At 49.2% G+C, this 24645-nt stretch overlaps 2 protein-coding genes across 5 annotated transcripts in view; one reads left to right on the top strand and one right to left on the bottom strand.

Annotated features, from left to right (window-relative positions):
- The first annotated feature begins 1822 nt into the window (after positions 1-1822).
- Positions 1823-5898, top strand: DNASE1L3 (deoxyribonuclease 1 like 3). Its single transcript, XM_052679226.1, has 8 exons — positions 1823-2545; positions 3574-3662; positions 3983-4075; positions 4204-4316; positions 4587-4699; positions 4792-4949; positions 5304-5400; positions 5572-5898. The coding sequence occupies exons 1-8, from the start codon at positions 2414-2416 to the stop codon at positions 5698-5700; spliced, it is 924 nt and encodes a 307-aa protein (XP_052535186.1). The 5' UTR covers positions 1823-2413; the 3' UTR covers positions 5701-5898.
- Positions 5899-8183: 2285 nt separating this feature from the next.
- Positions 8184-24645, bottom strand: part of FLNB (filamin B) — a 66949-nt gene continuing 50487 nt past the window's right edge. For 2 of the 4 annotated variants that reach the window (XM_052679221.1, XM_052679217.1), the window contains 17 exons: positions 24453-24527; positions 23624-23726; positions 22648-22788; positions 20996-21124; positions 20405-20578; positions 20092-20250; positions 19546-19749; positions 18860-19012; positions 18412-18534; positions 17610-17876; positions 17132-17269; positions 16926-17041; positions 15013-15145; positions 13799-13975; positions 11345-11563; positions 10237-10440; positions 8184-9950 (listed from right to left, as the gene is read on the bottom strand). In XM_052679221.1, coding sequence (XP_052535181.1) covers positions 9763-9950; positions 10237-10440; positions 11345-11563; positions 13799-13975; positions 15013-15145; positions 16926-17041; positions 17132-17269; positions 17610-17876; positions 18412-18534; positions 18860-19012; positions 19546-19749; positions 20092-20250; positions 20405-20578; positions 20996-21124; positions 22648-22788; positions 23624-23726; positions 24453-24527 — 2703 coding nt within the window. In that variant the 3' untranslated portion in view covers positions 8184-9762. The remainder of the gene's footprint in view (positions 9951-10236; positions 10441-11344; positions 11564-13798; positions 13976-15012; positions 15146-16925; positions 17042-17131; positions 17270-17609; positions 17877-18411; positions 18535-18859; positions 19013-19545; positions 19750-20091; positions 20251-20404; positions 20579-20995; positions 21125-22647; positions 22789-23623; positions 23727-24452; positions 24528-24645) is intronic. The other 2 variants (XM_052679220.1, XM_052679218.1) reach the window with 2 other exon arrangements.

Below are 24645 nucleotides of genomic sequence, written 5' to 3'. Positions count from 1 at the left end.
GGCATGCGGTCATGCTGCCCTGCCTCATTCTGCCCCACAGCCTGTGCAGCAGCCATCATTTTCAGTGGTGCCCCACTTGGCAGCCAGGCAGCAGTGAGAGGGATTACCAGGGATCAGGTCCAGGAAGCTTGGGTCCACAAAAGGCAGATCCTGCTTGACCAACCTCATCTCCTTCTATGACCAGGCGACCCAACGGTGGATAAGGGAAAGGCTGTTGGCATGGTCTGCTTGGACTTCAAAAAGCCTCTGACTGTCCCACAGTATTCTCCTGGAGAAGCTGACAGCCCATGGCTTGGACAGATGTGCTCTTTGTTGGGTAAAGAACTGGCTGGAGAGCCAGGCCTAGAGAGTGGTGGTGAATGGAGCTACATCCAGCTGGCGGTGGGTCACAAGCGGTGCTCCCCAGGGATTGGTACTGCGGCCCGTCCTGTTTGTTATCTCTACTGATGATCTGGGTGAGGGGATTGAGTAAGTTTGCAGATGACACCAAGATGGGGAGAACTGACAATCTGCCTGGGGGTAGGAAGGCCCTGCAGAGGACCGAAACATGATGAATTACCGGGCTGAAGCCAATGTTGAACAATGAAGTTCAACAAGACCAAGTGCTGGGTCCTGCATTCGAGTCACAACTCCATGCAGTGCTACAGATTTGGTCCAGAGTGGCTGGAAAGCTGCGTGGAGGAAAAGGGCCTGGGGGTGTTGATGGTCAACACTCAGCTGAACATGGCCAGCAGTGTGCCCAGGTGGCATCAGCAATAGTGCAGCCAGAGGGGGCGGGAGGCCATCATCCCTGTACTCAGTTCTGGTGAAGCTGCACCTCCGGTGCTGTGCTCAGTTTTGAGCACCTTGCTATGAGAAAGACATGGAGGCCCTGGAGTATGTGTGGAGAAGGGTAATGGAGCTGTTGAGGGGTCTGGAGCACAAGTCTTATGAGGAGTAGCTGAGGGATCCGGGATTGTTCAGTCTGGAGAACAGGAGGCTCAGGGGAGACCTTATCACTCTCTGCAACTGTCTGAAAGGAGGTTGTGAGGTGGGGATCGGTCTCCTCTCCCAGGTAACAGTGATAGGACGAGAGGCGATGGCCTCACATCGCACCGGGGAAGGTTCAGGTTGGATATTAGGAAAAACTTCTCCAAAAGAGGGGTTGGGCGCTGACACAGGCTGCCCAAGGAGTGATGGACTCACCACCCCCAAAGGTATTCAAGAATGGTGATTGTTGCTGGGGGACATGCTTAGTGGATGATATTGTTGGTATGTGGACAGTTGGGCAAGGTGATCTTAGAGGTCTTTTCCAATCTTGATGATTCTATGACTCTATGACAGGAAGCGGCCCAGCCGGCGGGTGGAGGATTGCTCCAGACATCCTGTGCCCCTACTTTGCCACAGGGCACATGCAGACACATGATAAGGGACACATCCTGCCTTGCCTATTCCTCAGAATCTTCCTGAGAGGGGAGGAGGATGGAGAGCTAAGCATTGCTCCAGAAATTGCAGAACTCCAGTATCTACATGGTGTTGCTGTGAGCCCAGAGCCTCACCACCGACACCTCTAGCCAGAGAATGGACCTCGTGGATGGGCTTTATGGGGTGACTGGAGAACAGCCTGCAGTTGTTGCTCGGAGGCAAAAACGAAGGAAAAACCAGCCTGCAGCAAAGCAGAAGGTGTGCCCATGGCCAGCATGGGGGATGCCACAACCACGCATGGCAGGGATGGGTGGGGATGTGCCCAGCCCAGCAGCCAGCACCTCCTGTGCTCTTGTGCAACAACAGGACAGCCTGAGCTGCACCACCTCTGCATACAATGTGGTACAAAGGGTAGAAGGAGATAAAGCAGTGCAGGGAGGAGCTGGATCCCCAGCAAGGCCGCCTCGTGTTACTGCCTTCATGAGATGGGAGCTGAGTCAGTCTGACATAGAAGCTGCCCTTGAGCAGAGAGGCAGGGCATGGAGCTCAGGGCTACAGCCCCCAGGGCCCTGCAGCAAACATTTGCTTTTAGACACTGAGATGGTAAGCGTACAGAAAGGCCCTTCCAGATCTTGTCCTGCCCATGTTCAGGGTGTGCCACTGCCTTTTACCAGATCCTTGGTGTCCACCATCAGTGCCCATCAGCCCCCCTCCAGCACCCCCTGCTCCCAGGCTCTTTGCCTCTCTCTGCGGGTCTGGCAGAGCCATGGCCCCTCCTGGGCACAGCACTTGGCTCAGAAAAGTGAGCCGTCCTCAGAGCAGCGTCAGCGTCCCAGAACTTCTTTCGAAGATGGAAGTGAGGGAAAGGAGGAAATGGCAATTCCTGTTCTTGATTGACACAGCTGAGCATTCTGACCTCTCAGCTGGCCGCAGAGGGACGAATGCACAAACACATCTGCACATATTAATAGGCACGCTCACAGCTGCTCATTTTGTCTAAGTCTCCAAGATGTTGTTCTTGGTCTTGTTTTCGCTCCTCTGTTTCAACCCATCTGTGAGCCTGAGGATCTGCTCCTTCAACGTGAGGTCTTTTGGAGCAGCCAAAATAGCCAGAGCCGAGGTGCTGGATGCTGTGGTGAAGGTACGTCTGTGGCTGGGTGGGACAGATGTGGAGCTCAGCGTGGGCTTCTCATCTGTATTATCTTGTGCTTCATCCCTGTGTTCATACTTGAATTTCAAGTAGAAGAATGAGTAAATAATTGAAACAATTCATGCTGTTAAAGTGAGAATCAAGGCTGCAGTGAAATCAAGGGCACTTACAGTGCTTTCAGCTTGTGTGAGAGTACAGCACAGACAGCACTCGCTGTTTCCTTTGGAATTTGCACTAGGAACAGATGAAAACCTTTCTGCACAGGAAAAGCAGCTTTTGCTTGGAACCCACAGAGCTTTGCTTTGTGATATGCTATTTACCTTGCTTAAGTGCTAATTATTCTGAAACGTTCTAGCCTAATTAAATGTATTCTCAAGTTAGCAGAGTATCATCTTGGGGAGCAGCACGGAACTGCAAAGCCTGATTGCTAATTTCTTTAGACAAAGCCTCACCATCTTGCTGGCTCTGTGGAGCTGGAGATAACTTGGTTTAAGACAGAAGGAGCCGCGCTCGGGCATCACAGCTCAGCAGTGCCACCCACAACACAGCAGCAGGGACGTGGGGCAGCTCGCTGTGCCAGGCTGCAGCTCTGGGGCTGCTGCTGCTCTTTGTGCTGCGATCCCTTCCATGCAAGCAGCTGTTCTGCACTGCGGAGAGGCCAGACCCTCACTTCTGAACTGGCCGTACTGCAGTCAGAACTATGAGTGGGATAAATACAGGAGGGGCAGCATATTTACAGTTGCAGGGGCAGAAAGGGTTTTGTTTTCCCCTCAAATGTCACCCACAAGATTTGAAGAGAAACAAAACCAGCCCACGCCGGCCCTTCTCTGCGGAGCTGAAACCGCTCTGCTCCCAGTTCCCTCTCCCAGCGCTGAAAGGAGAAGGGCTTTGCTCGCACTGCTGCCCACGGCTGGGGCCCTTCCACCAGCTGCACAGCAGCAGCCACTTCTTTCCCACTCCTCCCTAACGCCCCCAAACACACCCAAGCACAGGCTTGCCTCGGCTCTTTCCCATTGCAGATCGTCTCTCGCTGTGACATCATGCTGCTGATGGAGATAAAGGAGAACAAGAACAGGACGTGTCCCCTGCTCGTACAGCAGCTGGCTGGGTAAGGTGGTGTGTTGTGTATGGGCAGGAGGCTGCTGGGGCAGGCAGGCAGCCCTGTGGCACACAATCTGCTTTTGCCATGGCCTGGGCTGGGTGTTTCTAAAGACAACAAATCTTGCGGGAGTTCAGTTACTGGGAGGGAGGCTCGGCCTGTGCTCAGCTCTGCTCCTCCGTGCTGCAGGGACAGTGGTGGGGAGAGAGCTGGGCTGGGCAGGGCAAAGCCGGCTCAAGCTAATGCAGGGGATGCATTTTTGGAGAAGTGTGGTCAGTGTATCCCCCTTTCACATTGGGGAATTCACTAAGCAGCCCTTCTCCTTCCAGCCAGACAAAAGGAAAAAGGGAGGAGTACAGCTGCGTGGTCAGCGGGCGGCTGGGCAGGAAGAGCTACAAGGAGCAGTACGCCTTCCTCTACAGGTAAGGTGGGTGGCATCCCCTTCCAGCGCATCACCCTGTGGGGTCAGGATGCACAGCAGGGCTGGGGCAGCTGCTCTGAGTGTCACAGCACAGCCATCACCAGTGGGATCTCCACCGTTCTGTTGCAGGAGAGACCTGGTGTCAGTGAAACAAACCTACCAGTACCCCGACACCCAGCCTGGGGACGAGGACGCCTTCTCCCGAGAGCCCTTTGTCGTTTGGTTCCAGTCACCAAAAACCGGTGAGATGCTCTCAGCAACACGTCGTCCTTCCATTGCACTGCCCACACTTCAGCAGCCCGGGCCTCACGGCTGTGCCTGTGCTGGCAGCAGGGCTGGGGCAGGTGCCAGCAGCACAGCACGTCCCACGTCCTCAGCCCAGTCTCAGCTGTTTCTTCTTTAGGAAACCTGTCTTCCCAACCAGTCTGTTTTTCTTTGTAATTCACTGCATGTTTAACCTTTTGTTGTTGTTGTTGTTTTGTTTTTTGTTTGTTTTTTGTCTTGTTTTTAAGCTGTCAAAGAGTTTGCTATAGTCCCTCTGCACACTGCGCCGGAGATGGCAGTACGGGAGATTGATGAGCTCTATGATGTGTATTTAGACATAAAGCAACACTGGGACACCAAGGTTGGTCGCCTTGGGGACCACGGAGGTTCCTGCTGGTCTCATTTTGAAGAGCCGTCCTCATAAGTGCCTTTGAACCCCCTTCTGCCTTGCAGAACTTTATCTTCATGGGGGACTTCAACGCGGGGTGCAGCTACGTTCCACGGAAGCACTGGAAGAACATCCGCCTGAGAACGAGCTCGGAGTTTGCCTGGCTCATCGGTGACATGAATGACACGACAGTCAGGAGGAGCACCAGCTGCCCCTATGACAGGTTCCCAGCCTAACCTTCCCCTGCTTGTAACACCTTATGGCAAAGCAGCACACAGAAAGGTGCCAAAGGCACACATCCTTCAGAGCTGCTGTGGAATCTTCCTGGTGTCAGGGAGCGCTGCAGCCACGTGTGCACCGGGCTGCCTTGGCCACGGTTCTTGCTCTTGTGTTCCTAATTTGAAGGCCGAGGTATTTGGGTGTCTCACTGCCAAGGGAGGTGACGAGCTGGCTGTGGCAGGATGCCGAAAGCATCCCCCAGCCACTCATGTATAGGATGCACCATTTGTGGCTGTGACCGTGTGGAGGGCATCGACTCATCGCAGCCCTTACCAGCGCCCCGTTCCCTTTCCTGCAGGATCGTGGTCAGTGGGGAGCAGCTCAGCCAGGCCGTCGTGCCACACTCCGCTAACATCTTTGATTTCCAGATGGCTTTTCAGATGAGTGAGGAGCAGGTAGGCACAGCCCATCCCGTGCGGCGGGGCTCCCCCCGGCACCAGACCCTTGGCCAAAGCAGGGCCAGCAGTGCCCAGCCTTGCAGCAGGAGATGCACATGTGCAGAGCTGCACCCACCCAGAGCAGAGCGGTGCATCCCCTCCCCACCACCCCATCCCCATCTCCCGCAGGCTCTGGGGGTGAGCGACCACTTCCCGGTGGAGTTTGAGCTGAAGGCACGCGGCGGCTTTTTCGACTGGATAAAATCCAAGTTCTCAAAGAAGGGGAGAACAAGAAAGAACCTCCGCTCAGGCTCATGAGCATGCCAGGTCCGCTCACACTGCAAGAACGCAAGGATGCCAGCGGGTCTTACAGCTGAGCAGTGCTGACGTGCACACAGCCAGTGCAGTATTTAGCAGGAAAGCAAAGATTTTGTCACACTTCAAACGTTTTGGGTCCAAAGGTGAATGGAGCCTTCTTGATTGTAAGCTCAGTGCAAATAAATCAGCTAGAAGCAGCGTGCTGAGCGTCCTGCACTGCTCACAAACGTGAAGCAGTAACACAGACAAAAGGCTTCACACCGTGCCTGTAGCACACAGAGGGGCTCTGCACCTCCCCGTGGGCTGCTGAAAATTCGGCAGTAAACCAGACATCATTGAATATTGTTTATTTAACCTCATGGTACAGGGATCTGCTTTCTCGGATCACTGTATTTAGTGCGTGCCTTGTCGCAAGGAACACACCAGCAATGTGCAAATAATCCAGAGGTTCATAAAGGTGAATATTCACCTGAATGCACGCCCCTTGTTTTATCTGCTGGCAAACAGATACTCCTGTGGGGGAGGAAACAGTTCAGCCTTTGTGCAAAGGGTCTGTCTGGGGAGAGAGAAATAAATCTGGAGCAGATCGTGCCAATGGGGGACAGCGAGCGCCCCGACGTTCAGCAGCAATTAATCTGAAAGCGATACAGCATCTCAAAAGCTGCCTTGATTAATGCTCCAGCCGAGGCAATAGGAAAGAAAGAGCCCTGATTTAGAACAAATATTTACATTGGGATTTTTATGGAAATGCCACTGTCTGGCTGACAGCAGCAATGTTTCATGAGAAGGCTGAAATCAACCTGGGCCTCCGGCCCCGCATCTCAGCGCACACAGCAGCCTCCTTCTGCCTCTCAGAGAGAGGCAATGCACAAAGGAGGAACGCTCCCTCCCCGGGAGCTGTAATGGAGATATTCAATCATGAAAAATATGTGAATATGACTCAGCCGTGCTGAAAAAGTTCATCCTTATTTGCGACAGCACATACAGTGCCTTACGCAGCCTTTGGAAACAGGAGGCATGCTCAGAACCCAATTAACTGCTGCAGCCTGGGGCACCATGTCAGCAGCTGCCACTCTGCGGCCGCTGTGGCACAGGGGAGGAGACTGAGCTGCAGAGAACATCCCCACACAGAGGGGCAGAGATGCCCCTCTACCGGGCAGACGGCATCCGTGCTCCATTTGCAGCATTGGAGAGCGGCTGGGAAGCGTCCAACATTTGCACCATCAGCAGGAGAGGTCTCAGGAGATATCCCTCTGTTTATTCCATGCGTTCATCAGACAGCATTGCAAATATATTACCACGTGTTCGGCAGTTCCTGAGTTCTGCACCAGGGGACCATCGCCCAGCTCTCCCCTTTGCAGAGGGCTTTAAATAACCGCAGCCACAGCACGGGATGGTCCACAGCAGAACAAAGCCCTCTTTAGCTGGCTGCCGAGCCTTATTTACGACCGGGCAGGAATTTTGTGCTAGAAACCAGAAGCAGCCCAGAGAGACTTCGTGTGGTTGAGCCAGGTCTGGGCCTGGGGCACCAACAAAGGGCTTTTCTGCAGTGCCAAGCTCCACGCTTCCCCTACAGCGGCCCCGGCCAAGCGCTCACAGAGCACTCGGCTCCCCAGGGCGCGCACCGCATGCGGCACCACCGCGCTGCAGCCCCAGCGCAGCCCCGCTCGTCGCGCGGATGCAGCGCACGCAATAAATGTTATTCGGGCCCCCCCTGGTGGCACGGCCGTAAAGGTCCGCGCGTTGCTCGGGCCCACGCACCGCAGCCAAACCAACGTGCGGAAGGACGCTGCTCTGAGCTCTGCGCCTCCATTGAGAGCTCCCCCACCTTGCTGGCCGTGCCTGCAAGGAGCCCTGCAGCACTACAGGAGCGCCACCGGGAACCCGGCAGCCCCCCAGGCTCACTTTTTCTTGTTTTAACTTACATAAATGGGCCTTTCTTCCGTGTTACGGGAAGAGGGCGCTTAAAATCTGGTCCAAATTAACAAGCTGCAGATCCAGGCAGATGTGGTGACTGCCCACAGGTTTTCTCTGAGCACATGATACAGATTTGCACACGTGGAAATGAACAGTATGTGCAGTTGGGCTGAGCAACAGCCAGGCATGCCGTGTACCTGCACAGCTATGCTGGCTCTCAGGTTTTCTCAGTGTTCTGGTGTTTTTTCCCCCGAACTTTAAATAGGAACTTTGAGCTGACATAGCACAAAGCTACAACAAGGAAACAATCTGATAAACCTGGGGCAGGAAAGTCCTTGGCAGCCACCAGCAGCCCGCTGCGGCTCAGGTCTCAGCAGTGCTTTCAGCAGCAGCAGTGTTTGGGAAAACAGCTGCTGGTTGCCATGGGCAGGCCCTGGAGCTGAGGTGCTGCTGGGATCCAGCTCTGCACACAGTGCCACCCTATGCACCGTGCTGCTGGGCCCTGAGCCACAGCCAGGCTGCAGCCTGGTGGGAGGTGATGGACTACATAGGAAAAGAACCCAACGTTGGTTTTAACATGCACATTTTAATGAAGCAAACATTTCTATGTAATAAGTTATAAGATACAATTTTACAATCCTGCATTTTATTCCAGTTTATTTCGTTTTCACTTCCTAGTTTACAACATAGTGAGCATTTCACATTAAGGCACAAAAAAGCACGGTAAAAAAAAAAACCCAACCTTCCTTTATTTCCCCAATCAACTGTGCTCAAGGGTAGTGCATCCAACATAACTACAGAACCGTAAGTGTGAAGTTCTCCATACGGACAGACAGTGACGTTTCAACAGGCTCTCAACAAATCCTACCTTCTCCTAATTGCAGAGCTAAAGCTCATGTGGAGAGCTGTACTAAAGCCCCAGCAGCTGACAGCAATTGAGATATGCACTTGGAAAGCAGTACTGAGTAACCCAGGACAAACACACGAGTCACAACAGAAGTTTTCACTCCTTGACCCCAGGCAGGAACCCCCTCCACAGCACGGAAGAGAATTTCAGAGGAGATGAGCATGACTTGGGCACGTCCTTGGACTGAGACAGAATAAAAATGGCTGCAGCAAACAAGGTTTGTTGGTTCATTTTGCTGCTATCAGATTTACACACCCACCCTTCCCCCATCCCAATACCCGAGTACAACGTGGGTCCATCCCCAGGCTGGCTTTGCACCATCTTGCTTAACAGCCAGCAGCCTCCAGTATGCCATATGCTGCCATGCTCCGCCCCGCACGGATTGCTCAGATGAGAACAGGACTGACATGGCAAGCTAAGGGCTCTATTTAATCCAGCCAACCTGGGGTTGTTCTTAAGAAGACAACAAATCAGTTGGGAGTTACCTGTAAAACAGAGCTTGGGGAATTTCTCCAGAATCCCAAGCTAATTAAAAATGCATTGCTAGCATCGTGGCCAAAAAGCTCCTGGTACGGATTTACAAAGCATTAACATAAAGGCTGAAAGCACCCAGGAAGCAATTTTCAGTCTGCTTTTGGTCTGCTATAAAAGATAAACCTTTCCTAAGTGTAAACCTTTAGCAAAGCATTTTCAAAAAGGTTTCAAATTTGAGTGGTACAGCCACTTGTAGTAGCCTTCTATAATGTTAAGCATTAAAATGGATCAAGTATACAAAGGCACCTATCATAGTACCAGTTTCATCTCATTTCTTTACAGAAAAGAATTTGAACTGGGGACAGCCCAAGTCATATTCCATAACTAAAATGTAAAGTCTCCAGTCAAATAAAATCAGTAGTTAAGATACCCAATCACAAAGACAAATTCCAGTTTTCAATTAACATCTAAAGTCTTTAACATCCACAAGGGAAATTAGTGTCTAGCAATCCATCTGATTCTCCAAACATCAACAGTGACCTGGACAGCACTGCAAAGGTACAATTTGAGGAGGACATTAAATAGATTCGTGTTATGTTGATAAGTAGGATAGAAGTGAAATGCTTGTAAAAACGTTACAGAAGTTACTTCTGAGTGTATTGAAATGTGAGCCGTGGGTATCTAGATACTGCAATTGGCAACAGGACTGCACCCAGTAGGACTCTACGGCCGAGCTGCGAACAGACCGACGGACACGGGTGGGCTTAGGGAACCGTGACATGGAAGGGGCTCCCAGGGATGTGCTCGTCACCCCACTTCACTGCCAGCACGTAGTCACCCCTCTCCTTGACCACATACGTCACGTTGTACTGGTGGTTGCCCAGATGCTTGATGGACACCTCTTCACACGGGATTGTAGGCCCGTGGACGCCGACTAACAGCATGTTTGAACCTACAGCAAAATAAGAGTTAGCGCTCATGCACTTGAACAACCAACCACGATGTTTTACAGCCAGATCATCACCTCAAGCTCTGAATTTTAACTCTGCAAAATGCAGATTTGCAGCTAAAGCAGATCAGGTCTCAGAGTGCTGCCAAGAGTTCTCATTAATTCTTAGCTGCCAGCTCACAGAGTCACGCTTCTCCTCTTTCCTAATGCAGAGCTCGCAATTAACCAAAAGCTGTTTCAGTGCAAAAGACATCCAGCTAAACTATGCAGCTGGCTCCTGCTCCCTTACCTGCTTTGCTGCAGTCCACAGAGAAGGAGCTTTTCTGACCCACAAAAGCCTTTGAGAGTCCTGCTCCCCGGGAAACCACTTTGCTGGCATCCGAGGTGGATTTGGGAATGGCACTGTAGCAAGTTTCGGTCGATGACCTCGTCACCGACTCCACCATGATGGAAGAGGTTTCGTTTGCGCTGCCCAGGGTGACCAGCCGCTGTCCTGGAAACAGAAAAAGCTTCTGACACTCAGATTCACCCCGTCTGAAAGGCAGTTAGAAGGAGGTTTTGAAACCCTCCTAGTGACTAGCATGCATTCTGCATCCAAAATGCATTATCAGAGAGGAGCAATTTCCTCCTATTTAAACCGACACCGTCCAGTAACACTGCCAACAATCCCATCCCAGAGCCCTTAAGTGGCAGAAGGACCACAGGAACTTCAGGATTCAGTAAGCAAAGCTTGCTGCTGGAGAAGAGTTAATTGTGCTCCAATCACCAAATGCCAAAAATGGCTCAAGTTGGCAGAAAAGCAGGTGCAATTTTGCAACAATCCATTTTGAAAGCAGAGCGTGTCCCAGCCAGGGGAGTGCGGTCCCTGCTGCCCATCCCAAGACCACCACCACCACCACCACCTTCCTCTGGCTTGGGGAAGCAACAGTGCTTCAACACAGCACTGAAAAGAAAGAGCCCTCAGATGTAAGACCAGCCTTCCTCACATCACCTGCAAGCTCCCAGACACAACAGCCTTCAGTCAGGCCAGAGATGCACCAAAATGAGACCAAGATGGCCATCGCTGGTGCTCTAAGTGCGCAGCTTACAGGCTTCAGGGAGGAAAATGGGTAATAAGCCATCCATCCCCACTGCTGATGCAACACCCTAAAGCTAGGTCGAGGTCTAGCATCCCCCCATGATTCTGTTTCACAGAGTCTAGCTGACAAGCTCTGAGACCCACTCACAGCCTCTCCCAGATGCTCCTACCCCAGGGTTTAGCAGTAATGGAGAGAAGCATTTTGCTTCTCGTGTCTTTGGGCACCAGGCATCTCCACTGACTGCTGACTCTGAGGGATATACTTGCTGAGTGAAAGTAAGTACGTTGGGCCCACTGCAAATACTGGTTAGCTTTTTACCTGTAACCTTTGCCTTGAAGGGGCTGCCCACTATGTGGTTAGGTCCACCATATTTAACTCCAATTAAATAGTTTCCTGGAGCCATGGGTGTGTACATGACTTTGTAACCTTCTGGAGTTTCCTGGCAGTCCATTTTCACCTTTGATGGCCCTTCAATTGTAACAGAGAGGGTACCTGGACCAGCCTTGGTCGTGTTAATGAAAAACTCCGACTGCAATCCTAGAAAGATGTAGCACAGTAAGACACACTCTTCCTTACACCATTGTTACAAAAGCAGCCTCAGTTATAAAACAGGAACCAGTGACTTGGTGCAAGGGTCAGGAGATCCCTTCAGGACCAAAAGGGAAGTATTTCAGCTTTAAAATGCCAGCTCAAAGGGGAAAGGCATGATTCAGAACAGAGCCCCTTCTGCTGGGGGCTCCTTCATGCCTGAGCTCAGGGCAGTTGGGAGCCCTCTCACCACATGGGCCATAAATCAGCGGTGAAGGGCCCACAAGAAACCAAGAGAGACAAGGGCTGAGAGGTCTCCTGGAGGAGACGGCTGTTTGAACTGCGCTGCAACAACACTCTGAGCAGTGTGTGGAAACAAAAGCTTGTTTAATTACAGCATCTGGTTCACAGAACCGAATTACTGGTGCTAATACTAAGCCAATGACACAACGCCAGCAGCACGAGAAGAATTTAAGTGAGGCTCTTAGTCCCCCCACATAACTTACTGTCAAACCCCGGCTTCAAATATTTACGACCTCTGGGTTGTTGTATCAGATGCTGCTGACGAGGAGACCAAACCGAGACAGCTATGGGAAAGTTCACTACAGCGAGGCTGAAGCACACTGAGTGCAACGGCAAAGCTGGGAGAAACTTCTGGCCTCTCTGCACAAGAGGTGGTTGTGTTGCAGTGCCTGGAGAGCCTGCACAGCACAGCACCGTGCTCTGCTGTTCCAGCAGGAAGCCGCACAGGCAGGCTGTGCAGATGAAGGCTGGCCTTGTTGGAGGCTGCAGGCGCACAGTTCAGGTGCTCAGCGCTCAGCCACCGCTGTCTCACAGTGGGTCATTGTGCAGAACTGCTGCCTGGCAGCTCCCAGGGCAGCGCGCCACGAGCAGCAGCCAGGAGCCAACAAGGGGGCACAGAGCAACAGCACTGCAGCTGAACAGCCTATTTAGATTGAAAACAACCCCAAGCACCTTTACAAGCGGAGAAAAAATCCCCCTGTCCCTGCAGTATCAGTGGCTAGTATTAACGAGTGCTTTTGTTTCCACCTATTAGAGAAGTGAAGGCAGCAACATCTTTATTTTACACAGTATAGCCACACGCTTCCAAGATCAACTGCTTGGTTGTGCAGAGCAGCACAAGCTTTGGCTGAATAACTGCAACTTTTTTTTTTCTAGGGAGAAAAAAAATATATGAAATAGAATCCAAAAAAGACAGAAGTAGATAAGATAAAGGGAACTTGTTGTCACCCTGCACATCAAAGGGGAAAAAAGAACAGTTCTGCTCTGTCGTTCACCGTTGCGTGTGGCCCACAGAAGCACACAGTTTAACAGATCAAAGCACAGATCCTGGAATGCTTTCATATTTTCTCAAAAAGACCAAAATCACATAAATGAATAAAAATAATCTACATTCTTGAGTTGAGAACTGTCAGCTGGGACAGCCGAAGGAGATAAATAGGGTCAGTATTCATGCTGCACCTGAAGCAGTACGGAATACTACAAACAACACAACCCATCACATTGCCTGCATTTTGCACATCATGTTACCATTAACTTGAAACCTCTCAGGGGTGCAAGCGCTGAAGGAAAGCTAATTGGGTGCACCCTGCAACCAGTGGATTAACAGGGAAATGCAAGTTAAAGGAGACTCCTCAGACTAGACAGCCAGCTGAACGACTGCATTCACTACAAGCTGCTGGAAACCCTGCTTTACTACTACTGTCCATTACCAAGTTTCAGGACAAAGCAAAACAAATCTATCCATCGCATTCGTTCCCCCTCGGCCTTTCACCCACTCTGGAGCACACATGCAGTGCAGTCGCTGACTGCTTTCTGACGGCTGCAGAACTCTGCAAAAGCTTTGCAGACCTCATGTGCGCAGTTCTCACGTGGAACTGAGCCAAAGCATCCCCAGAGCTGCGGGAGACCACCTACGAGGAGCTCAGCCGCCCATCATTGCAGAGCAGCCACACAGACCAATCAGCTTCTGCTGCAGCTGCTGGTTAACAGAGGCGTTAAGTTCACTGAGGCACAGTGTAGCATGCAGACCTGTTAGTCGATGGTTATAAGACTTCAGGAGCATGCGAGAAAGCAAAATTAGTCTGCACCCAGGTCAGTAGAGCATGTGTGTCAGTTCAGCTGTCTCAGCAATGGCAGTCATGTAAAGATATGCCTAAAAACAGCTTCTAGCTCTTTCCAGAAAGCCAAAGGCCAGCGAGGGAGCTGTACAAGAAGGGTTACCCGTGGTGCCGCTCTCCAGGCCTGGTCCATACGCTGTGACGAGCGTGGGGTTGCCCGCCTGGCCGGGCTCACCAACACGCACCTTGAAGGGGCTGCCCACCACGTGGCTCCCGTTGAACTTCACGTCGATGGAGTGGATGCCATTTTCGTGGGGGATAAACCGAACGGCATATTTGTCTGCAGAGAAAAGAGGCCGTTCCAACATTGCGAGATGACGTCAGCAGAAGCTAAACTCAACATTAGTTAGCAGGCTGAGCAAGGCTTCCACACCATTTCAACATCTTTTGGTTCCAGCATAAGCAAACCCAACCACGCTACCTGCTACGCCCCTATTTAAGTAGGAAAATGAAGTGTTTATCACAGGAGGTGTCACGGATTGCATTTTCACCTTGTCTGCAAGGAACTGATGGTTGTCACCCAGCCCGGAGCCCAGGCTTAGAGCTATTGCCTGATCTGGAGCTAGAACGACTGCTGAGCCACAGCCCAGCCTGACAGTGGGAGACAGAGCAGCTGGGGAAGGCAAGCCAAGCTGTACAAGCAGGCTGAGTGTGCTGCACCAACACCATAGAGACAGCACCTCTATTCAAGAGTCATTCAGCAACTTGCTGATATTTAACATTTTCAATTGCACGCTCGCCCAGAGGAGCAACTGACCTTCCCCAGTCGGGCTGCAGCAAGACTGGCAGAGCACAGACCATAATTCATTCAGACTTCAACCAAAAAAGAAAAGCTCACTGCTGAAACAGGTGTTGAGCTTTCTGTAGTGTTTGCTTACGTTCAGTTTCCTTGACATTCTATATGAAGGAGTGGGTGCGAGTTAAAAATAAACTATTTGTCAAAGATGGAAGCGTAGCTTTGAAAAATAAACTCCCTTGGCTAAATACAACAATCACATCATATTTCAGCCCCTTCCCTTACGAATAATGTTGCTGTACCTTCACTGCAAGCCAAGACTTCATGTGAAAACCCTTCAGAGTTTGCCCTTTAATATCAGTACCTTACAGAAGTTAGGGCTCCATCAGCTCTCTAGGAAAAACATTGATGGAACAATTCCTACCAGAGTTGCTGACAACCAAATGCCATTCTCCAAAAGCATGGAGCTCACTCCTTAGTGGGCTGTTGGCAAACCAAGGGATTCAACTCACTCGCTAAGTAGCAGGGAGCATTTGTGTAAGTCACCCAGTGTGTTCTGATAAACATAAAGCTGTTCTCACCTGGCTCCAGCTCAGACACATGGCACTCTTCTACAGCTCCGGAGGGGCTGTGGACTTTAGCATCAATCTTGCCCTTTGCCCCGTTCAGCCTTATAGCAAAGGATGCCGGCTGATTAACTTTTAATCCAGACTCCTGAGAATGCAACAGTCAGATTACCAAACTTAGAATTTTGTTTCAGACAGCACAAGATGCGAGGAAGGGAAACAACCGCTTTAGCACAGTTTTTCAGATTTCAACAAAGGACAGCGTTGTGACTTACAGCAATTCTCAGATCAGAAGGCTTTTCACTCTTACACAGTGACCGATTTAAGTCACCTACATCCGCTAGATGCTAAACAGTCCCAGACTTTTGGAAGCCAGACAACGCTTTGCCAGATCAGGCAAAGGCATGTTTACAAGCCCAGCCACCCGTTATCACTGAGGTCAGGCCCCTGTACTCAGGCACTTGATTTAAAGGATGTTTAAGTGATAGCTCCATTATCAGCTCGTTCATTCATTCCGGATTCATTCAGAGGAAAAGCCTCTGATAATCCTGTTGTCTGTAAGAGTAATAGGCATGTTTATTTTTGCCACAAGAGGCTACATTTAGAAAGCTGCCACAAGACATCTTAAAATGAGAAAGCAATTTAAGACACAGAATCAGATGTGCTGCAGAACATTGGCACTGTACAGTGCTGCTTGCTGAAGGCAACTCAGTTCTGCATCCGGGTGGCACTGCTCGTCACAGCCACAGCAGAGCTCATGCAGCTATGAGAAGCAATATTTTATGCTGAACATACTTTACCTGATTTCATTTTCAATTAAATCCTGGAGAGGTAAATAAATGCAACTGAGTAGAACTGAGGTACGATCTGTAGAAAGCAAATCCCTGATGCAGGTTTAGCTGCACATTGAGCTCCTTTACAGAACACTCAGCTTTATCTGCCTCTCCAGGACATAACTGAAGTGGGTATTCCTGTCAAAAGTCTTTAAATGAAACACAAGAGAAACATCAATACCACAGTGACTAATTAACGCCCTTGTAACTCCTTGTTAGAAGAGACACTTCTGGAACAGGCTGTCACGGTCCATTTACACAGTGAATGTTCAGGCAAAGTCCAGGCTGAGCACTTCAAAAAACCTCAACTGAAGTCTTAACTGCTAACCGCCACTCAGTGAGGACTGAGGTACAGTATGTTTAGACACACGTTCTCAGTCTCACTTCCAAGTTTCTGGCTTTGGAGGTTTAAGTCAGACCTTTAATGTTACTTGTACTTTAATGCAAGTAACCACACACACACATAAAAATAATGGTAAGGTTAACAGATGAACCCAGACCAACTACAAAGCTGGAATTCACCCATACAGATTTGCTACCATTCATGGATGTTCTGAGCTGTTGCTGTGTGGTTTCATGACGTCAGCCAGAGTGAATTTGTGCTCCGACTCCAGTGTGGGGCCCTGTCCATCTGCTTCAAACAAGGCTGCAGTAATGTTCCTACATGGCCTACACCCTCTTGCCCACAGAAATGCAGCTTTCAGCCCACATGCTGGTACAGCAGCTCAGTTATCAGCGTGATCATTGCTTGTTTGTATTCATGTTTCAGGTTTGACTGGGCCTCCCCAAGCTAAATCAGGGGGGAAAGCAAGTTTTACCTCCTCCTCTTCTTTTTCATTATCAGACATTAGCACCTGCAGTATACGTATTCTAGCCTTCTGCCTTCAAATCCTAGCTAGCTAGAGCAGGGCCAACTCTACCGGCCAATGCTACCAAGCTCCCAAAAACCTCTCTCTGTCTGCAAGCTGAACTTGAAATGAAGCACTAACCAAGGCAAGGTTATCACTAAGAAGAAAGGACAACCACTTTGGTCTCAGAGAACAAGGACGAAATCAGTCTCTGTGGCAAGTTGGGGGATGTTTCCTTATGTCTCACCTGAAGGCTAGTGACAGTGAGCCTGCGAGCATCATCAGACGGGGCGATGATGGGAACCAGGTAGGGGCTTTCAGGAATGTGCTCATCATTGAACTTTATGGACACCTCATAGTTGCCTGTGGGGAGAAAAGATGCAGAGAGTTTCTTCAGTGTATTTGGAAGTAGCCTCCAGTTTTATTTCAGAACATTTTGGTCTTGTTGTGTACCTGGCTCTTGAACTATGTAAGATACACCACAAGATCCATCTTTATGGTCTTCAAAGGCAATTTCTGCTTTACTTGGACCTTCTACAGCAATGGACAGTCCTCCAGCTCCAGCCTCCCGTGTCCATATGCTGAACTCAGCTGTTGAAGCACATGAGAAAACAAACAAGTGTAAGCTTGCTGCAGCTGGGCTCCAGCTTCTTTTTAACAGACCTGCGGCATTCACAGTTACGTGTATGAGAAATGGTACATCATGCCACATCCTGCAGAGCAGTTTCCTCAACATGACTTTCTCCACCTGCATGACACAGCAATGCTATTCCCTTGTATGTGTTTCTCTGCTGAACACCCCTGGTTACTGGCGTGACCCTGTGCTGTTACATCAAGCTCTACTCGAGCTCTCTGATGAGGCTCCTATAGGGACCAACAGAAATCATTTCATCTGTGCGCAGTGGGCAGAAGTTGAGGGCACAGGACTCACCTGGGACACCTGTCTCTCCACGCTCCAGCCCTGGGCCTCCAGCTCTCACTTTATGGGCTCCTCCCTCGCCGAGCGGCCCCACAGTGAACTGGAAGGGGCTGCCTGGCACGGGCTGCCCTCTGTATTTGACATCCACTGTGTGGACCCCCATTTCTTGTGGCACAAAGCGGACACAGTAGGTGTTCTTGTCGACTTCCACTATTTCTGCATCGGAGTTTCTTCCAGAGGGACTAGTTACCTGGGCTGTCATGTCCCCACAGTCAATTTCTAACAAGGAAAGAATACAAAATGAAGAACAGGAGTGACAGAGTGGTTGGGTACTTCTTTTTTCAACGGAGCTCAGCAGATTACGCAGCACAGATGACAGAAGGGGCAGGCAGGTGCTAGGTCGTATCCCAGCAGAGCAGCCAGCCCAACCAGTTACAGCTCACCAGGTCCTATGGAGGCGGATGAGAAGGTTGGATAAGAGCCAGCTAGAACTGTCCTATGTGATTCACCTGTGCCAGACAGCAGTACAAACACTTAAGAGCCAACCCCAGAGAGAGGCTGAGCTGTGCAGCCCATTTTTCCAGGTTGCTGTACACAGAACAGATGAGGGCCTCCCTGGTTTTTATATCTCCATACAGTGATCATGGACATGTTTATCTTTAGCAGTTCAAAAAGACCACACTACCAATGTTTCTTCCCCGAGCTGTCTTAACATGTGGATAACTCAACACTGAAGTTCTTATTTCCACTGCTTCAAGTACACCTGCACTATGCAAGTGTAAGCTATGATTACAGGGAAAAAGATGCTGCTTACCTGGGATTTTTAGGTTCAGATCACATATGCTTCCAACTGTTGCAACAGAGGGAGCCCGTCTCGTTCGTGTGATGCTCTCCTTAACTCTTCCCTCACCACTTATCTTCACAGTAAACGGGCTGCCTGCAAGTAGCACAGCAAGTCATTCCTTCTCTGCTCACTGTATGCTGCATATATTGCATCAAGGAGAAGAGTGAAAGTATCTTCTAACTTGTAGCTTATCGAAGTGAGGGTCTTGCAGCCAAGTTTACAGAAAAGTCCAGGTGAAATACAACCATGTAACCAAAATAGTTCTGGATTGTTGCATGGAGGGTACTGGCAAAGCCTCCTAGAATCTTTGGGACTTAAGGTCTGTACCAGATCAGCCAACCCACCTGCAATTCCAGCACTGGACAGCTAGGCAAGACCTCTGCTGTATTAAACTAAGTTGCCAAACACTCCCACTTACCTGGAATATGTTCATCTGCAAATTTAGTGGACACAATGTACACGCCAGGTACAGTTGGAAAATAGGATACTTTGCAAGTTCCATCTTCTAGGTCTTCAGTTTGGATATCTACCTTGCTGGGTCCTTCAACTGCCAGCGAGATCCCACCATAACCTGCAACACAGATAAGTAACCTTACATTTCCATAGTGATATTATAAATATGACTGAAATCCAAAACAGCAGCTAGTCAGTAGCCAGCTAGTTTTAAAAAGACTATGTGGGTACAGCATGATGTTTTAGAAGGCCAGAATATATTTAAGCATACATTCCTAAGACGTTCTGACCATATCCCTTTTATTTCACTGACACTGAAATGTTAACTTCAGACTGGTCAAGGCTCCACATTAAACAAACACAAAAAAATTGTATGTTCCTCATTTCCTTCTTGCTGTACACAACGATTCTAGATCCAGCTCCAACAAATGAAAGAAATCCTTTGTTAGTGATAGCCCTTGTTGTTGTAAAGTAAGACATTAGCTAAGATAACGAAAAGCTTTTTAGAAACTAATAGCATTGCCTAGAGTTAATAACTGAGAACAACAACAGTGCATTATAAGCAGAATGCTTTGCAGCCTGTGACCTGGAGATCCCTTGCAGAGGAAGACAGCATTGTGCTTTAGAGAGTTCCTTTGCAATCAAACTAACCTGCATCTCTTGTGTCTACAATAAAGTCACACATTTCAAAGGTTCGCCCTTCTACCAAACCACGTCCATAAACTCTTGCTCGTCTGGCATCTCCTATCTCAGACTGGACCACCATGATTGTTACAGGGCTGTTAGGTACATGGTTCCCATTCTTCTTGATGCTAACCAGATGTTCTCCTACTTCCCGTGGAATGAATGAGATACCTACAAAGCAGAGAAATGCGACAAGCTTAGTCAATTTTTATGCACGTTACACTTGATTATAAAGCCTTAATCACACCAAGAAATGAAATATTAAAGGAACACTCTACACATATCAAAGTGTTGTTCTCAAGTGGCCACTGAACCATTCATATAAGCAAATAGCACTTTGGCCACAGCCTGGAATGTTAACAGAAAAGATCAGCCTACCTCACCAGCTGCACCATTTGGTTTGACAACACTCCTTCAGGAAAGTGTGGTAAAACATTAAGTCATCTTAAGCAGGAAAGAAAACTGGAGGAGAGGCTGCTATGCTGCTCTCAGGTGATAGCTGTTAGGGCTTACCAATGTGGTTGTTGGGCAGCCTCTTCAGAAGACAAGGCTCATCACGACCCGATGGGGCTTTAATGCTAGCTGTCAGGAGACTGAGATCAGTCTCGTTGATATCCAACAAAAACTCAGCAGCAGATCCAAGCTTAACTTGGGACCTTCTTCTGTTATCATCTGTGGAAATACAGAGAAATGAGTAACAGAAATTAGGACGTTAAACGCAGACAAGTTGGAGGACTTCACTTTCCTGACACAAACCAGGCCCTCCGTGCTACCAGAGGTCAACTTACACTCTTAGTTGCTTCCCCCAAAAGTCTAAACTTTATACCTGTAATCTTGGCTGTGAATGGACTGCCTGGGATGTGCTTGTCATTGTACTTGACCAGTATGCTGTAGTTCCCAGGCAGAGTGGGCAGGTAGGTGACTGTGCACGTCCCGTCCTTGTTATCAATGCAGCTGATCTCCGCTTTGGAAGGTCCTTCAATAGCCAAGTCCAGTCCACCTAGGAAACACAAAGAACAGCATTTCTCTAAGTCTTCATGAACACCAAGACCGAGGATATTCAAGAGGAAGATTTGAACATGGTGCTGGAAATACAGCTCAGATTTACCTTTTCAAAGGAGAGCAGCAAAGAGCTCAGGCCAGTTTATTTTTAATCAAGTGAATCATTTGCACTCTATACCACATCTGAACGTACTGCTCTCAGGAAGAAGTAATAAAACAGTTTTTACTGCACATATGACACAGCTCGACGGAGGCCATTTTTGCATTATATTTGCACAAGTCATTGTTTACGTCATGCCACAGATTCATATTTGAACAAACAAACGCAAATTACGCTTCAAATTAATGCTGACCCACATCACACTTCTTAGGAGTTCAAAGCTGAGAGAAAGGTGGGCTTAAAGAACAGACTTACCCTCCTCTGCATCTTCCGTGACAATGGTAAAGGTGGCTGGTTTATTGGCAACCCCATAAATGAGGCCAGGCCCATAAGCAGACACGCTGCCGCTGTTTGGATAATTCACATAGAACTGTAGAGGGCTCTCTAAAGAAAAAGAAAACAATAATCACTTCAAGGATTAGTGGCCTGGGCTACAAGAATGAAATAGGCATCAAGTTGCTCTAACCCAGCGGGACCTTATGCTTATTCACTACCGCATTCTTCAGTGCTACTCTCACCAGTTGATATTTGAAGAACCTTTACACCACTCCAGTGCACTTTAAAATGAGTATGCCTCTCCTTTCATCTTCAAAAGATACTGCTCCACAGTTTAGTCATGACAAAACGCTACTTCAATTACCACAGATAAGCTTAAATGATGCTGTAAAGGATCTTACTCATCAGCAGTTTATATTTAGCACATTAAATCAGAGCATGACTCAGAGAAGCAGTCTTTCAATTCAGATACTAATCATGAATTTGAGCAGCTCAGAATTAGGAACAAGCACTGCACATTGCCTGACTCAATGAACCTGAACTAGCAAATTTGAAGGGTATCCAGAAACGCATTTGCCAGCCTGAGATTAGTAAAGCTGGTGTGCAAGAACAAGAAGTACAGTCACCAACAGCCAGTAAGAGTTTCAAAAAAAGGCACAGACAGCTTCCAAGTCCAAAGCTAGATTCTGCAGTGAGACAGAAGCAAGCTTGATTCACGACAGCCTTCAAGAAGGAAGCGCTGAGGCAGCATCCCCCTGGCCAGGCACAGGACAATGGTCTCATGGAGCCAGTGTGTCAGCCAGTTTGGAACTCAGAAGCGCTATACACAAACGCGGTACTGAAGCAGCTCTGTGCATCGCGTTATACGAGCTCCTTGCCTCAGCCAGTTTCCATGCCCCAGCAGAACCAGCCACCCAGTCGAGGCAGTGCTGGCAGTTCTCTGCCCCATATCTGCACACCGTGCCGCAGAGCTGCCCTGTTTCCCCAGTGCCTGTAGGCAGCCCGAGCTGCCAGGGGGGCAGAGCGCCAGTGGGGAGCTGCGGGAGCTGGGGAACTAAGGACAAAAGAAGAGAAGAGAGAATGAAAGGCAGTGGTTTCTTTTTGTATAGAAGCAGCCAAGAAGAAAGAAAGATTACAGCATAGCGTGCATGTGTGCTTTATTTTATTGCACTGAGATGGAAAGAGTAAATATAGTGTTTTAGCCACTTGGTCCTCTGCACAGATTGCAGCTTTTATGCCAATGCAGTTTTAAGGATATACATGTACTGTAACTATTAGTTTTGCTGAGCAACAAGGCAGTAAATTTCAAGCCCCCAAAAATGGTATTTAGAAAATTGTATGTTTCTTCTCCATAGTAAAATGCCACAAAAGCTAGCTTCCAAAACCAAAATCCATTTTAAGCCTGGCTGGTACTATGAAACCACAATGGAAGCTCACATGTGCCTGCACTTACTTCTTTGCTTTAGTTTTTCATCGGACTGCATGCAGATGAACTGCTGCTGAGTGCTAAGAAGTCCCAAGCAGCTCTTGCAGCAGTGCTATAATGAGGCTACAGAAACCTTAGAAGGGAAATGATGTGTCAACAGGATGCTGTGCTCAGCTCCATCAGCCACCTGCTTTGTCAGACTCACCTGGGATGTGATTTCCCATGTATTTTATGTGCATCTCATGCAGCCCCACTTCTGTAGGAGCGTATCTCACTGTTACAGTGCCATCTTTGTTATCCACAATGTCTGGTGTATCGGTCTTTCCGGAGGGCATGTGTACTTCACCTATGAAAAGGCACCATGTGAGCCACAGGAGGAGAAACTGCCTGCTTCCCCTCTCCCACCCACAAAGAATTGTCTAGCCATTTTAAGCAAGCAATTGTTAAACTACTTACCCACAGGCACAAACAGGAGACTAATGGGAACACTAAACAGACATGTTTTTTACTAAAGCTACATGAATACAGCACAGCAGTAGACATCTGGAAGGCAGTTCTGTGACCTTACAAACTCCACAGGCAGGGCTGTTGGCTGCAGCCTCTGACATTTGCATGGAGAGCCCAGGAAAGGAACCAATGTGCTTCACTGCAAGATGCTCTCCCTCTGCAATCAGGGACAGAGCATGGCCTGGGGAGGGATGGCTGAGCCAGAGCAAGAGCACCCAGCCCACACATGCAGCTCAGCACAAGAGGGTGCTGCCAAGTGATGCTTGTGCAGAAGAATCATAGAATCCTTATGGTTGGAAAAGACCACTAAGGTTCTTTAGTTCAACTGTTGAGAAGGCTTGACTGTTTTGGAGAAGGGACATGGTGGGGCAGGGGCCAATCAAGAATGTACAGTTGCTCTGGAGGGTAAAAATCAGCAGCTGGTCCTGCAGTGCAGTACTTCCCAGCCCAGCCCCGAGGGCTGCAGCAGCACCAAGAATTCAGAGCATCACAGGCGTATCCCAGTCAAACCCCAACGGGTGCCACTTGATGTGAAATTAAGCAACTGAGTTCCTGGCGTAATACAATTCTCCTCCACATGCTATGGTCTCGACCACACAGACTGCTAGCTGCAAATGCACAAACGCGCTCACAAAGGGCAAAGCCTTCCCAACAAGGTCCACATCCTTTGGTACCTGTTATTTCTCCTTTCCTCACAGCAAAGGGGATAACCATATCGAAGGGCCGGAATCCCATGCCGTTCATGTCGCCAACTGGTACGTAAGCCTCTTCTGTGACCTGTGGGAAGCAAAAGGCTCAATCACATCACAACCAAAGGCAGCACAAGGGAGCTGAGCACTGAGCCACTCCGCTGTGAGCAGAAGCAGGACAAGGCGCGGTGATTATGGCGGTCAGCAGCCACGGGCTGGGGCCCAACTAGAGCATCCCGTCAAGCTTTCCTCCATAACACCACATCGCAGAGCAGAGCAAATCAAACACGGTGCGGATGGAAGGCATGCTGGAAAAAAGTGAGCGGTCAACATGGAATGCAAGAGCGTGGGAGGCAACGCAGCGCACACAAGACCCAGAGTGGCTCCATCGGAAAGGATTTAGTTGCTTAAGGCCTGGAAGAGAAAGTGATTTGAATGTGGCAGAGTGATTGCAACACAAAATTGACGACAGAAACAAGTTTCACAATGCGACTCTGGACTCAAGACACGGTGCTATTTCACTGGGAAAACAGAGCAATGCGGTCAGGTTGCTTTTGCCAACAGGAGACATTGCAGAAGTAGAAGCTGTAGATGTAATGATCCTCTTCATTTTTAGGATGTTACTGAGAGTTTACTTGGAGACTCCCTTCAAGCAGCATGGAAAAAACAGGTCTGGATTCCGAGAACAATTGATCAAATAGAAAGAATGAATACAATGACCAGAAAGAATCAAGCAGTCCCAAGAAGCAGGCTGTCATCTGAAATGGAACACAGATGGGGGAAAACAACCAAAAAAAAAGTAAAAATTGTGTACCCAAGGGCGGAATCCGGGGGGGGATGCACCCACTGTCTCCTGCGACCGCACAGCAGCATCATCTGCATCTACAGCCTGGTTGGTGGTAAAGGCAGGTTAGCATCGCTCCTGTGTCAGCACTCCTCGTGTTTCACACAACATGACCTGCCTGCTGCTGGGCACCTTCCTCCCACCACCCACACCCACCACGGAG

This window comes from Tympanuchus pallidicinctus, unplaced genomic scaffold, assembly GCF_026119805.1.
Source record: "Tympanuchus pallidicinctus isolate F22 unplaced genomic scaffold, pur_lepc_1.0 scaffold17, whole genome shotgun sequence".
NCBI classification, from domain to species: Eukaryota; Metazoa; Chordata; class Aves; order Galliformes; family Phasianidae; genus Tympanuchus; species Tympanuchus pallidicinctus.
The sequence above is the reverse complement of the archived record's forward strand: the minus strand, read 5'-3'. Positions and strand labels throughout refer to the sequence as shown.